This window comes from Typha angustifolia, chromosome 7, assembly GCF_048772165.1.
Source record: "Typha angustifolia cultivar Huaian chromosome 7, ASM4877216v1, whole genome shotgun sequence".
NCBI lineage: Eukaryota > Viridiplantae > Streptophyta > Magnoliopsida > Poales > Typhaceae > Typha > Typha angustifolia.
Window position 1 is genome coordinate 15,676,833 of NC_133245.1, and position 15,093 is coordinate 15,691,925.

Consider the following 15,093-nt stretch of genomic DNA (forward strand, 5'->3'; position numbering starts at 1 on the left):
AGGATTATGAATGAATGATGCAAGGGGGAGGGTTCATATATTATAAATGCGATTCCATACATAGCAAGACATAGCATTCAAATTGGCAAATAAGTTGTGTGTTTTCTTTCTGGTACTAGTAATTGCACATTAATTCTCGTACCTTTATCATCACATGGTGGTGTAAGGCTAATAATGTGAAGCAACCCGAGGGATAGTAAACCAACTGTACAAGTGAAGGTCTTTCTACTATCGTATATGGAACGATGTGGGCAAATCACAACGTCAGACACACGTTTAAATAGATAGTAACAACTTCTTCACAATAAGATACATAGAAATCATAAAGTATTTTGATTAAAGAGCACAAATCTTATATATAGCCAACAAGACAACTCGTTACAGCAAATCCAACAACTGACCACACAAATAGGTATCCAGCTTAAACGACAGCCATACACATGCATGGCTTTTATTTAGTAGATAACCAACTCCGCGCTAAGAAACCCTAGGGTCGACCACAACATGGCAAAGCGTTGATTAGCCGCTTAATTACACCGCAAACCACCTATTTGTTATCATTAGTTAAAGGCGCGACCTTCACTTCTGGGAAGAGGTAAGGCATGGTCCCAAAAACCCTAGTTAAGAGTTCTTGCTCAAAACTAGCCCAGTGCCCTTCTTCCTTTGCACGCTCCCCAATCGCCGCGTACATCACTCTAGGGTCGTGCATAAAATTCTTAAGGCTGTCGGCCGCCGTGGTGCCAGAATCCAGCATCGTGATCTTAAAGCCGGAGCTACCATCACTCTCCACCCTAGTAATAGTCGGGCCCCCGAATAGGTTGTGCCTGTTCCCAAGAGCCTCCTGGTACGCACCTGCCAGGAAAATACCAACGTAGTAACTGTGCCCGTTTAGATCGTGCAGGGGAAGTGTTTGAGCTCCTCCGATGAATTGGTCGATCTTGCCGTCGCTGTCGCAAGTGAGGTCGACGAGAGTCCCTTTCTTCGCCGGCTTCTCGTTGAGCCGGTGTATCGGTGTCGTGGGAAACAGCTGCTTGATGCCCCAGAAATCGGGAGTTAACGAGAAGACTGATAGGTTCATGTGGTAGTTGTAGGTCGTCTCCTCCCCCGCGTAGAGCTTCTTCAAGAGACGCTTGCTAAGCTTGAAGATTTCCACTCCGTGCTTCTTGAGGTCCACCGCGTGGGTGAGAGAAGACTCGTGTCTGGCAGCGAAGGAGGACCTGATATTGCTATGAAGAGTCATCGGATTTCCGACGAGCCCCCCGATCTTTTCCATTAGCTGCTGCGAGTCGAGGGAGTCGCTTGGCTCCTCAACAGCGGAGAGGGCCTCGAGGATTAGGACCGAGTGGTGCGACACGAGCGCGCGGCCGCTCTCGCTGCAGAGGACCGGATGCGCCACGCCATTCAGGTCGCACTCGAACCTCGCCGCCTGCACCACAGCCGCCGCGTACTCCTCGATGTCGTACTCCACCGACATGTCCGAGTTCGCCGATCGTGTCCCGTCGTAGTCGATTCCGAGGCCGCCGCCTACGTCGAGTTTGCCCGTGGGAGCACCCATCTTGACAAGGTTGCAGTAGTATCCGACGGCCTCGCGAACCGCTTCTTCGACTTTGGATATGGTCGGGATTTGGGATCCGATGTGGAAGTGGAGTAGCTCCAGGCAATCTAGCATGCCGGCCGTCTTCAACCGGTTCGCCACGGTGTAGATCTCCTCCTCGAGGAACCCGAACTTGCCGTGCTTCCCCGAGGTAGACCCGAAGTGCCCCGGATTGGTCGTCAGCAGTTGGCTCGAATCCCGATGACGGGTTTCACGCCGAGCTGCTTGCTCGCCGCGATCACCGTGTCGAGCTCGTCCTCCATCTCTAACACGATGATGGTGTTCAACTTAATGGCGCGCGCTATTAGCGCGAGCTTGATGTAGTCCGCGTCCTTGTAGCCGTTGCATACGAGGAAGGCGTCAGGGCTACCGTCGATCAAGCATTTCATGGCGAGCAAGAGCTCGGGCTTGGATCCGGCCTCGAGCCCGAACGCGTAATCTTTACCGAACCTCACCAAATCCTCCACGACGACTCGGTTCTGGTTCACCTTCACCGGGAAGACGCCTTGGTAGTGAGAGTTGTAGCCCTTGTACTTGATGGCTTTCTCGAAGGCGGCGTTAAGGGATTGGAGACGGTGTTTGAGGACGTCAGGGAAACGGACGATGAGCGGAAATTGGAGGAAACCACTACTGGCACTTTGGATTGCACCTTGAATGGCCTCATAGAGGTCGATCTCTTGTTTGGGATTGGTCTCAACCCCGTTGATCTTAACAGAGATGTTCCCCTTTGAGTTAACGGTGAAGTATGGCTCACCCCACCCTCGGATGTTGTAGAGATGTCCAAAGTTGGTCGACATTATTACTCACGATTTCAAAAGTTTAGGATAGGAGAAGGTTTGTAGAGAGCTGTGCATGAGGAGGCAATGCCGAGGGGTTTATATAGAACGTTCGAAGAGATAATACCGGGCGAGATCTTTATTGCCTCCATTGACGGTCCAGATAGATTGTATTTTTTTTTGCATTTATTGAACTGGTGTTGATTAACTCCATGAAATGACACTGTTAGCATGTGCTTGTCCTTTCTGTGCGCTATATAGTTTCCACGCAATAATGTGCGTGCGTATGTCCAAAGTTTTTCAAAACAATCGTCCTCTCACAAATATCAATCGGCAGATTTTTATATCATTATCATAAACTCGAGATAGGCTCGGGAGCCCGCCTATTGTTACTAACTATAAATTGTCGTGCCTCGGACCCACCCAATGTCCTAGAATTGGACCTTGCCTGGCCCATGTATGGAGAAAAAAAAAAAATAGGGTAATTTTTTTTTCACCCCTTGAACTATTTTTTTTTATAAATAACCCTTTGGGTTTTTTTAGACACACACTAACCCCCTTAATAATTAGAAATACCTCACCCCTTAATGCTGTTGATGGAGTCAGTGAATTGACCAAATTGCCCACCCACTTATAATGGCAAAATAGGTATGTGGTTTAGCTAATATTAAATATTTTTTAATTTTTTTATTACTCTATTAATGTTACAAAGAAAAAGAGGAATAGTTCACACTTTGTTGTTCTTTTATCCCTCCGTCATCTCAAGCCCCTATTATTGAAGAACTCACAAAACGAAGGAGTCTTCATGAAGTAACTTGAATCCCAAGGAGGAGGAGGAGACAAAGATTTGAAAAGCTATTGGCTTTTTTTATTATTGTCTCCTTTTAGTTTGATTTTTGTTAAGGTTCTCTTATATGGGTTAATGGGTGGGGGATAGGAGGCTCATTGGAGTGCTTTAATGGTGGAAAAAAAAGTTTAGGGCCAAAATTATTAAGAGGATTTTTTTTTTTTTTTTTTGAAGTCTATATGATTGATACGAGGATATGAGATTAGGTCAGCTTTTATTTGAAAATCTAAAATAAGATGGGAGAACGGGTCTATACGATGCTTCTGCTTAAATTTAAAAACAAAAGTGGAGTTTTTCTTAATGGAGGTGAGAAGTTGAAAATTTTAGAGAATGATGGGATGTTGCAGAAATTTAAAAAAGAGAGATGGAATCTAAGGGGTTTTTTTGTCAGTGCAACATTATCGATCTCATTGGATGACGAGAGCCATATATGCGCAATGAACATGGAATATAGAGTTCGAGGTTGGCGTAGATCGTTTGGTCCATTCAAGCTTGGGTTTCAAACTTGTGAATAGTAGTGCATAGATGGATGTAATACTCATGCATCCGAAGCTCATACACTAGTTCCACTACATATTGATGCATTGAAGTGCTTAATAATACTTCTAACATACGCAACACGTCCACTAAGAGCGATAGCGCCACATGAACGCATAGCCATCCATATACCTGGCTTTTTATTGATCGGTTAGATGACCAACCCTTACCTGAATTACTAAGAAACCCTAGACTCGAGCTAGCCTAGATAACATGGCAAAGCCTTATTCCATTGCAGCAAACTTACCAGCCGAGTCACATACAGGGGACATCAGTACCCAGCAAACTCTATCTAATTTTTGTACTTCACCCCATTGACGTAGGACTTCGTCACTGGCTTTTTTGGGATGAGGTAAGGCATGGTCTCGAACACGTTCTTCACTAGTTTCTGGTCATCTTCATTCCAGTGCCCTTCCTTCTTGGCATGCTCACCAATTGCCTCATACATCTTTTCCGGGTCATGCATAAAAGCCCGAAGGTTCTCAGACGCCGTGGCTCCACTATCCAACATTGTGATCTTAAACCCGTAGCTCTCATCACTCTCCACCCTCGCAATAGTCGGGCTTCCGAAGAGGTTATGCCTGTTCCCAAGAGCCTCCTGGTATGCACCTGCAAGAAACGTGCCAGCGTAGTAACTCTTATCATTGATATCGTGCAAGAGAAGGGTTTGGCTCCCCCCTATGAACTGGTCGATCTTGCCGTCGCTGTCGCAGGTGAGATCGATCAGCGTCGCTTTCTTCGTCGGCCTCTCGTTGAGGCGATGTATGGGCATGATCGGAAACAGCTGCTTGATGCTCCAGAAATCGGGAGTTAACGAGAAGACGGATAGGTTCATGTGGTAGGCATAGGTCGTCTCATCCGCCGCGGATAACTGCTTCGAAAGCCGCTTGCTCAGCTTAAAGATCTCAACGCCGTGCTTCTTGAGCTGGTCTGCGTGTGCTAGAGAAGAATTATCCTTAGTACGAACAGCTGATCTGAGGTTGCGGTGAAGGGTAACTGGATTTCCAACGAGCTCCTCGATCTTCTCCATTAGTTGGGCGGAGTCGAGCGAGTCGCTCGGTTCCTCCACTGCGGAGAGTGCCTCGAGGACAAGGACAGAGTGGTGCGACACCAGTGCACGACCACTCTCACTACAAAGGATTGGATGCTGGACGTTATTATTGTCGCACACCAACCTCGACGCCTGCACCACCGTCGACGCATATTGTTCGAGTCCGTATGCCACCGACATATCCGAGTTGCCCGACCGGGTGCCGTCGTAGTCGATTCCAAGGCCACCGCCAACGTCGAGGATACCCATGGGAGCACCGTTCTTGACAAGGTTGCAGTAGTAACCGACCGCCTCGCGCACCGCATCGCCTATAATGTCGGTCGTCGGGATCTGAGATCCGATGTGAAAGTGCAATAGCTTCAGACATTCGAGCATGCCATTCTCCTTCAGCCGGTCCGCCACGGCGTAGATCTGATCCTCGAGGAGCCCGAACTTGCCGTGCTTCCCCGAGGTGGACCCGAAGTGACCCGGGTTGGTCGTCAACAGCTTGGCGCGAATTCCGATGACGGGGAGCACGCCGACCTCCTGGCTCGCCTCGATCACCAAGTCGAGCTCCTCCTCCATTTCTAGCACGATGATCGTGTTCAGCCCAATGGCGCGCGCAAGGAGCGCGAGCTTGATGTAGTCCTTGTCCTTGTACCCGTTGCAGACGAGGAAAGCGTCAGGGCTACCATCGATTAAACATTTCATGGCGAGTAGGAGCTCGGGCTTGGACCCGGCCTCGAGCCCGAACCCGTAAGATTTGCCATACGTAACGATATCCTCCACCACGACTCGGTTCTGATTCACTTTTACCGGGAAGACGCCTTGATAATTGGAGGTGTAGCCGGTGTACTTGATTGCCTCGGCGAAGGCGGTGTTGAGGGATTCGAGGCGGTGCTTAAGGACTTCCGGGAACCGGACGATGAGTGGTAATTGGAGGAAACCATTACTGGCACTTTGGATTGCACCTTGAATGGCCTCATAGAGGTCTATCTCTTGTTTGGGATTGGTCTCAACCCCGTTGATCTTAACAGAGATGTTCCCCTTTGAATTAACGGTGAAGTATGGCTCACCCCACCCTCGGATGTTGTAGAGATGTCCAAAGTTGGTCGACATTATCACTCACGATTTCAAAAGTTTAGGATAGAAGAAGGTTTATAGAGAGCTGTGCATGAGAAGGATGGAATGGCAAGGGGTTTATATAGAGCGATCGGAGGATAACACCGGGCGAGATCTATATTGCCTCCATTGACGGTCCAGATATATTGTATTTTTTTGCATTTATTTGAACGGTGTTGATTAACTCCATGAAATGACACTATTAGCATGTGCTTGTCCTATCTGTGAGCTATACAGTTTCCACGCAATAATGTGCGTATGTCCAAAGTTTGTCAAAACAATCGTCCTTTCAATCACGTGCTTTTTTTATCGAATCATCAGACTGTCGCGGCAAACGACGACGCGTGTTTCTCGTACCAGTTTGTGTGACCACTTCGTACCAATACCATCCACTAGGAGGCGAGCCTCGGCGTCCTTTTATGAAATTATTGTAACGGGAGGTAGCATATTTAGATTCCACGTTAAAAAAGATAGATGAATAAACTCCTCCCACAAATACCAGTCGGCAGAATTTTAGATCCTTATCAAAAACTCGACAAGCTCGGGATCGGGAGCCAGCCCAATGTTATTAAATTTATTATAATTTCTGGTGCCTTGGGCCCACCCAATTTCCTAGAGGAACTTGCCAGGCCCATTTAAGGAGAAAAAAATAGTAAATTGAGTAATTCTTTTTTCATCCCTCGGAGCATCATCCTTTTTTAACACTCTAAACTTTTTTTTAAGTTAAATACTAACCCCTAAATTATTAGAAATACCTCACTCCTTATAATGACAGAATAGATGTATAGCTTAGCTAATAATAGATATATATATTTTTTAATTTCTTTATTACTCAATTAATGTTAGAAAGATGGATTGAAAGAGTTTATAAGCCTTCACACTTTGTTGTTCTTTTATTCCTCCATCATCTCAAGCCTCTATCTTTCCCTCTGTTGTTGAAGAATTTGGCAAAATGAAGGAGTCTTCATAGAGTAACTCGAATCCCAAGTAGGAGGAAACAAAGATTTGAAAAGCTACTCGCTTTCTTTTGTTATCGTCTGCTTTTAGTTCGATATTTTTTAAGGTTCTTTTATATGAGTTGGTGGGTGGAGATCAAGAGCTCCATTGGGGTGCTTTAATGGTGGAAGAGAAAGTTTGGAGCCAAAATTATTAAGAGAAAAAAAAGCTTTTCAAGTTTATATGATTGATATGAGGAGATGGAATTGGGTTTGAAAATCTAGAACGAGATGAGAGAACTAGTCTACATGATTCTACAACTTGAAGAATAAAATAAGAGTTTTTTTAACGGAGGGAGGAGGTTGAAAATCTTAGTAAATGGTTGGGATGCTATAGAAATTGAAAAAGATGATGGGATCTAAGGATTTTTTCGTCATCATAAAAATTTCTTTTGAGTTACACATGACTTGCACATACATATCAAGTTATTTATTAACATATCGTTATTATGTAATCACTTATGGATGAAAATAGATAAGGAAACTCTAATGGAATGAGATATTTCTGATAGATAATGGTGTCATTGTGTACAAAAAAATATATTTAGGGGGTAATTATAAAAAATAATGATAATTTAGGGGAGTGAAAATTGAATTGATCCAAAATAAATATATAAGAAGAGGTACATATCAATGATTTTAGACAAAATTTTAATTATTATAAAAATAGAATAAATGAGAGTAAATAAATAACTCCACGTGTATCAAAACGTCAGGCTATGAACATGGCAATATATTTGCCTTTCTTTGTCACTACTTTAATGGTTCCAAATGAAGACTCCACCAGTGCTATATTATCATGAAAGGAGGATCTCATTGGATGACGAGAGCCATATATGCGCAATGAACATGGAATATAGAGTTCGAGGTTGGCGTAGATCGTTTGGTCCATTCAAGCTCGGGTTTCAAACTTGTGAATAGTAGTGCATAGATGGATGTAATACTCATGCATCCGAAGCTCATACACTAGTTCCACTACATATTGATGCATTGAAGTGCTTAATAATACTTCTAACATACGCAACACGTCCACTAAGAGCGATAGCGCCACATGAACGCTTAGCCATCTATATACCTGGCTTTTTATCGATCGGTTGGATGACCAACCCTTACCTGAATTACTAAGAAACCCTAGACTCGAGCTAGCCTAGATAACGTGGCAAAGCCTTATTCCATTGCAACAAAGTTACCAACCTAGTCACATACAGGGGAGATCAGTACCCAGCAAACTCCATCTAGTTTTTGTACTTCACCCCATTGACGTAGGACTTCGTCACTGGCTTATTTGGGATGAGGTAAGGCATGGTCTCGAACACGTTCTTCACTAGTTTCTGGTCATCTTCATTCCAGTGCCCTTCCTTCTTGGCATGCTCACCAATTGCCTCATACATCTTTTCCGGGTCATGCATAAAAGCCCGAAGGTTCTCAGACGCCGTGGCTCCACTATCCAACATTGTGATCTTAAACCCGTAGCTCTCATCACTCTCCACCCTCGCAATAGTTGGGCCTCCGAAGAGGTTATGCCTGTTCCCAAGAGCCTCCTGGTATGCACCTGCAAGAAACGTGCCAGCGTAGTAACTCTTATCATTGATATCGTGCAAGAGAAGGGTTTGGCTCCCCCCTATGAACTGGTCGATCTTGCCGTCGCTGTCGCAGGTGAGGTCGATCAGCGTCGCTTTCTTCGTCGGCCTCTCGTTGAGGCGATGTATGGGCATGATCGGAAACAGCTGCTTGATGCCCCAGAAATCGGGAGTTAACGAGAAGACGGATAGGTTCATGTGGTAGGCGTAGGTCGTCTTATCAGCCGCGGATAACTGCTTCGAGAGCCGCTTGCTCAGCTTAAAGATCTCAACGCCGTGCTTCTTGAGCTGGTCTGCGTGTGCTAGAGATGAATTATCCTTAGTACGAACAGCTGATCTGAGGTTGCGGTGAAGGGTAACTGGATTTCCAACGAGCTCCTCGATCTTCTCCATTAGTTGGGCGGAGTCGAGCGAGTCGCTCGGTTCCTCCACTGCGGAGAGTGCCTCGAGGACAAGGACAGAGTGGTGCGACACCAGTGCACGACCACTCTCACTACAAAGGATTGGATGCTGGACGTTATTATTGTCGCACACCAACCTCGACGCCTGCACCACCGTCGACGCATATTGTTCGAGTCCGTATGCCACCGACATATCCGAGTTGCCCGATCGGGTGCCGTCGTAGTCGATTCCAAGGCCACCGCCAACGTCGAGGATACCCATGGGAGCACCGTTCTTGACAAGGTTGCAGTAGTAACCGACCGCCTCGCGCACCGCATCGCCTATAATGTCGGTCGTCGGGATCTGAGATCCGATGTGAAAGTGCAATAGCTTCAGACATTCGAGCATGCCATTCTCCTTCAGCCGGTCCGCCACGGCGTAGATCTGATCCTCGAGGAGCCCGAACTTGCCGTGCTTCCCCGAGGTGGACCCGAAGTGACCCGGGTTGGTCGTCAACAGCTTGGCGCGAATTCCGATGACGGGGAGCACGCCGACCTCCTGGCTCGCCTCGATCACCAAGTCGAGCTCCTCCTCCATTTCTAGCACGATGATCGTGTTCAGCCCAATGGCGCGGGCAAGGAGCGCGAGCTTGATGTAGTCCTTGTCCTTGTACCCGTTGCAGACGAGGAAAGCGTCAGGGCTACCATCGATTAAACATTTCATGGCGAGTAGGAGCTCGGGCTTGGACCCGGCCTCGAGCCCGAACCCGTAAGATTTGCCATACGTAACGATATCCTCCACCACGACTCGGTTCTGATTCACTTTTACCGGGAAGACGCCTTGATATTTGGATGTGTAGCCGGTGTACTTGATTGCCTCGGCGAAGGCGGTGTTGAGGGATTCGAGGCGGTGCTTGAGGACTTCCGGGAACCGGACGATGAGTGGGAACTGGACAGGCTTTCCGATGCTTGCCTCCTCTTCTCGCGTCGCAGCCACCACATCCGCAAGGTCGATCTCTTGCTTGGAAGTGGTTTCGACGCCGTTGATCTTGACAGAGATGTTTCCTTTTGAATTAACAGCGAAGTAGGGCTCGCCCCACCCTCTTATATTGTAGATACTTCCGAAGTTGGTCGACATGGTTGCTAGATGAACAAGAGAGTGCTCACAGGTTTAGCATTAATATAGCGAAGGTGGAGAGAACTGCATGAGAAGGGAGGTGGGAGTAAAGGGGTTTATATAGGGAACTCGAAGGATAGCACCGGGCGAGATACATCCATTACGCTCGCTTTTTATACGGGCGAGTGTGATTCATTCGTGTCCCACGTTCTTGTTCTTTTCCCTTATTTATTGGAGAGCAGCGGCAGAATATTTGGGGAAGTCAAGAGCGTTTTACCCCCGCAAACCAAACGTAGGATTCAAGATCCACGTTCTCTTAATTATTTTTTAATAAGAACGTTTTTTTAATAACTAAATTTAAAAATATCTATGAGAGATAAAATTATAATGAATTGAATAAATTTTAACAGCGATGGAAGTTCATACGCCTCCCCTATGGCCACAAAAACATGTGATAAAAATACTAAACATGTATTATAACCATAATCTATTGTTACACAAAAATATATTTGCTCAATAATTACTTTAGACAAATATGTTAATATAAAATTAAATTATATGAAAAATGCCGAGTAGTAATAATAAGTTTATTTAGATAAAATGATGGTGAGAAAATGTAAAGAAGAAGACAAATATTTAATTCCTTGGTTAAAAAGGTATTGGTTTCTCAAAAAAATAATATAGTTTCTTTTTTCATGTTCGGCTAATATTAAGGGATATGTTTACCGTGGTTATGCATAAATTTACTTTTTTTATATAGAAATACTGAGAACTTAATAAGCTTCTTAGTTAAACTGATGCTATTGGCATTTGAAGGGGGTAGACTCATCCAACATAACCTATTTAGCTATTTGTGCACCAAATTAAAAAAAATATATAATCAACCTTTTCTATGTATGTAAAATAATACTAAATTTAATTTTATATTACGAACGACAGATTTCCCTCGGATGTGGAGGACTTGATATCGGGGTGCATCACCTCGCCGGCGAGGTTCTCGGTAGATCTCCGATCTTCTCGGATCCGAAGTTCACGGACTCGTTCTATCAAGACATATTTACATGCTTAATAGTACGATAACATAAATGACAAATTGACACCTCCATATTTACATGCTTAATCATATTCAGTAATTAAATATTATTCTATTTCTAATCAAATTCAAGAGATGAGAGAAGAGAGAGAGAGAAATAAAATAAATCTAAAGATAAACTGTTCTTAACTTACAAATTTGCCCTTGAAAAGTCTATTACTTATCTTTTACGATTTTAATAATAATGTTGTGACTCTAACATTATTAATTTTTCTTCAAAATTGATATTTTCTTTTTATTTTATATCATATTAAAATAAAAATAATACCCTTATTGCAAAGTAATAAATTTGCCTAGGACGGAACTTTTCAATTTAATTATAACATTTTTAACAGATAAAATTAAGTTTAAAAAACTAAGCACATATATTTTAATAGTCGAAATATATTTTATTACAATAAGGTACATAAAACTTATATATATAATCCACAAACTAGAACTCATTATTGCCAATAAAATATTTAAAATGCAAAAGTCTTCGGATAGCACTAGTCCATTTACAGAGTTGTTAATTGCGAGAACTTTTCGCCGTCATATCCTCTAGAGGTTTTACTATTACCAAAGTATCCAATGAGTTAGTATACTAATACTAACACTGAATAAAGAGACAAAAAGGGTAAACTCTCTGCTATAATAACCTTTATGAAAGCAGTACCATGATGATGATCGTCAACAGGGAAGGAGGAAAAGTAAAACTTGACGACAGATTTCAAAAAATATCGCAAAGTTTAAAATGGTTATTCCCACAACTGCTCAAACTTGGTTTCAGTTGTACACCCTCGAAAAAGTACAAGCCTCTTGGCTTTTATTTGCATGCATAGAAAACGTATTAAAAAGGCTATCTGCAATGACAAGAATAACAATTTGAACAGATTACAAGGAGATATCCAGTTGCATAACCGGTGCCAACTTGAGGAAAAAAGAACTAGCATGCCCCCAAGCATAAAAAGCATGAACTAGCCCTGTTTTATCTCGCATGTCTTAATCTGCTCTTGATTGGCCAGCACGAGAAGATAAAATGATGCCAACTATGAGGCCATACAAAGCCAGTGCTTCAGCAAAGATGAGGATGAGAATCATTCCAACAAAGAGTTTTGGTTGTTGCGCATTTGCTCTGCAAAAATCATAAAAAACAGGAAGCATAAAGATCAAACTCAATCAAATTGGGAAAGACAAATATCTTGTAGTGGTTTGTATTGTGATCAATGTTAAGTCGCAAATCTTGAAAGTAGTTCTCCATTTAAAATTTCATCTACATCTATGATCACATTTTTCAATGGTTGTTAAAACAGATTTTCCAGGAAATGTAGGAGATTTTGATCATCAAAAGAAACTCTACACTAGCATAGTGTCTGCCATTCACCCAACACAGATACTCTTGTCGCCCAAACAATCAAATATGTGGGACTATTGGCTTGTATGCATATCTACTAATCTACAGATTCAGCAAGTTAGATGCACAGGAGAATATGTCGTTCTGGATAATCCAAGCTTAAAAACAGTTATGAGAAGTTTGTATGTTGCTAAAATCTAGCTACCATAGTAGCAGTATAATGTCCAACTTTTCCAAGATCTTCAAATGAGACTAGCGTTCAGAAAATGGGCAGGGCAGGGATTACTCCTCAGAGCAATCAATCATCTTCTCAAGATTTTTGAGAAAAGATGAGAACCAGAAAAGCATAATTTGCATTTTTGTACAAAAGCAGAGGAAAAATATTCTTATACATGTAGAAAAATGGATTTCAATTTTCTATTAACTTTTTCCCTGGATCTATGCAGCAATGATAGCTAAAAAGCACTAAAATAAAATTAAGTTATATGACTGTGGGATCAAGTAACTACGATAATGAATGCTTTGTAACAAGAAGTTGAACTTCTGGGAATCAAGAGGAAAGGATGTAGAATATAACTCAGCATTCATAGATGCCACTAACCACTTTTGCACAAGATTCCATTTAACCTCAAGGCAATGCTATTCAATACACAAAACTCACAAACCTGAAATGTCTAAATTACAATTTCAATATAGAGCATTAATTGTTGAAACAATAGACCTGTAACTACAATGTATCACTATGGTGCCTTATAGCGAACAACTAAGTTTTCCTATCTTACCATCTCAACAACATCACAACTAAAAATGCCATATTGCATTATACAGAAGCACGTAGCATGTATTCATCCTGAGGAGTTTCACAAGCAATAGAAAGTATCATGACCCTTAAGATATTATTTAGGGCAGCATCACGAATTGCCATCCTTTATTTTCTCCTAATTCTAACAACAAAAGTGGAATAATACTATTTGACAGAGAACATAGCATGAAAAGAATCTCAGAGGCTCAAAAGAGTTATGAAATGCCAAGCCATGACAGCGGAAGTACCTATGCTATGCCCAAGATTTGATCCTGATTCCGAACCAATTTTATTGTTAAAAGGATACTTGGTTTTCAGGAGGAGAAATGCATCCATATACTCTTAACAAACTTTGTTGTTGGAGGATGCTATTTCCTAGAAGACCTCATGATCAAGACATAATGCAATATGCGAGCCCAGTTATTTACATATTCTTATGATGAGGTGGGGGTGGGTTGGGCTGCGGCCCCTACACATCCCTTGCACTGCCACCTAAATGGCAGAACCCATCTTTCCTCCCAAACCAAGGGATAACCACAAGGACGAATCTCCAAATTACATGGGAATAATGACAAATTTTTGGCAGCATATGGATAGTTCTCTTTTAATTGGTAGTTTAGAACTAGGTTGGTTAAAAATTCGTGAGGTATCTGCTCCTGAAGACTAGTTCAATATTAGTGGATTTTTGGTGTCCTAATACATTCAGAGGTTCATGAAGCCCTATATTACAGAAGGCATAAAGTCGTTTGATTTTTAACATTTCTCAGGAAGTTCTGCTTACAGGTGATTTCTCCTAATTATGTGAAAAGAGCGAGTTAAAATCTCATGGATAGACGGCAGCCTAGCACAATGGATCTTCCTGAAGCTTAATAAGGGAACACAATCTAATAGGCATCTATTCTATTGGACTTTTTGTAAGGGTCTAGTCACCGATTCCTCTAGGCACTGACCACTCTAATAACATTAAGATCTAACAATTAGATCGATACAACATTTGATAAACAAAAAAATCGAAAGAAAAGAGGAAGAATCTTTACCTGACGCCAGCATCGCCGACGATGCCGATGGCCATGCCGGCGGAAAGGCCAGCCAGACCGCAAGCGAGACCAGAGGAGAGGTGGGCGTAGCCATCAAAGAGGTAGTAAGACTTGGCCTTAGGGTTTATTCCTGTACTAATGATGACGGCGATGATGAGGCCATAGATACCGAGAACTCCCGCCATGACCACCGGCACGATCGACTTCATCACGAGCTCCGGCCGCATCACGCCCATCGATGCCACTCCGACGCCGCTCTTCGCCGTCCCGTACGCCGCTCCCATGCCTACATCACAGAACGAAAGGCTCAGATCTAAGGATGAACGATGAGGAGAAGATGAAGAGGATAAGATCAAGGCGGGGTCTACAGGAGAAGACGAGGGCGGCGGCGGCGCCGAGGAAGCCGAAGAAGGGGGCGGTCTCGTCTCCGCTGAACGTAGACATCTTTGGAGGAGAGTAGGAGGGAGACGGCGGTGATTGGATCCTGTTTCGGTGGCTTTTTGTTTCCCCGGAGAGGAAGAGGCGTGGGAATTTTCTTCTTTTGGTTGTAGGCGTGGCGACGGAACGGCGTGCTTACCCGTACTACTACGTGTTCCTCGTGCATTGCACGTTGTATGGTCTTATGCACAGCTGGATGGTCGATCAGGCCCATCAATTACCAATTGGTTGCAAAAGACCTTGGGCCTTGCTCCGTGACCTTTAAACGGGTTTAATTTCAGCCCATCTTATTACCTATTTAAACCCGTCTGGCTAAGTATTTACCCACCATATAATGAAGTTCGAGTGATAGAGAATTTTATTTTTCTCAGAAATGAGAACTACACAAATAGGTGAGTGTATAATTTTTTCT

At 43.4% G+C, this 15,093-nt stretch overlaps 3 protein-coding genes and 1 pseudogene across 3 annotated transcripts; all 4 read right to left on the minus strand.

Moving 5' to 3' along the window:
- Window positions 1–547: 547 nt before the first annotated feature.
- LOC140762599 (arginine decarboxylase 2-like) lies at window positions 548–2,437 on the minus strand (annotated as a pseudogene).
- A 1,321-nt stretch (window positions 2,438–3,758) lies between these two features.
- On the minus strand, window positions 3,759–5,960 carry LOC140762723 (arginine decarboxylase 2-like). Its single transcript, XM_073100638.1, has one exon. It carries the CDS (start codon window positions 5,901–5,903, stop codon window positions 4,047–4,049), a length of 1,857 nt encoding a protein of 618 aa, XP_072956739.1. The 5' UTR covers window positions 5,904–5,960; the 3' UTR covers window positions 3,759–4,046.
- A 1,908-nt stretch (window positions 5,961–7,868) lies between these two features.
- Window positions 7,869–10,057, minus strand: LOC140763382 (arginine decarboxylase 2-like). Its single transcript, XM_073101556.1, has one exon. The coding sequence runs from the start codon at window positions 9,997–9,999 to the stop codon at window positions 8,137–8,139; it is 1,863 nt and encodes a 620-aa protein (XP_072957657.1). The 5' UTR covers window positions 10,000–10,057; the 3' UTR covers window positions 7,869–8,136.
- Window positions 10,058–11,788: 1,731 nt separating this feature from the next.
- On the minus strand, window positions 11,789–14,829 carry LOC140763900 (V-type proton ATPase subunit c1). Its single transcript, XM_073102276.1, has 3 exons — window positions 14,612–14,829; window positions 14,244–14,529; window positions 11,789–12,185 (listed from the first exon to the last, which is right to left on the minus strand). Exons 1-3 carry the CDS (start codon window positions 14,685–14,687, stop codon window positions 12,053–12,055), a joined length of 495 nt encoding a protein of 164 aa, XP_072958377.1. The 5' UTR covers window positions 14,688–14,829; the 3' UTR covers window positions 11,789–12,052.
- Between the last annotated feature and the right edge of the window lie 264 nt (window positions 14,830–15,093).

What these genes read in the sequence shown, in the direction of transcription:
- LOC140762723 (XM_073100638.1), bottom strand. Translation starts at nt 5,903, where the DNA reads ATGTCGACCAACTTTGGACATCTCTACAACATCCGAGGGTGGGGTGAG.
- LOC140763382 (XM_073101556.1), bottom strand. Translation starts at nt 9,999, where the DNA reads ATGTCGACCAACTTCGGAAGTATCTACAATATAAGAGGGTGGGGCGAG.
- LOC140763900 (XM_073102276.1), bottom strand. Translation starts at nt 14,687, where the DNA reads ATGTCTACGTTCAGCGGAGACGAGACCGCCCCCTTCTTCGGCTTCCTC. An exon ending in CGCCGCCCTCGTCTTCTCCT is followed by an intron (nt 14,530 to 14,611) that starts GTAGACCCCGCC and finishes TCTGTGATGTAG; the next exon opens with GCATGGGAGCGGCGTACGGG. An exon ending in GTCGGCGATGCTGGCGTCAG is followed by an intron (nt 12,186 to 14,243) that starts GTAAAGATTCTT and finishes TGATTTTTGCAG; the next exon opens with AGCAAATGCGCAACAACCAA.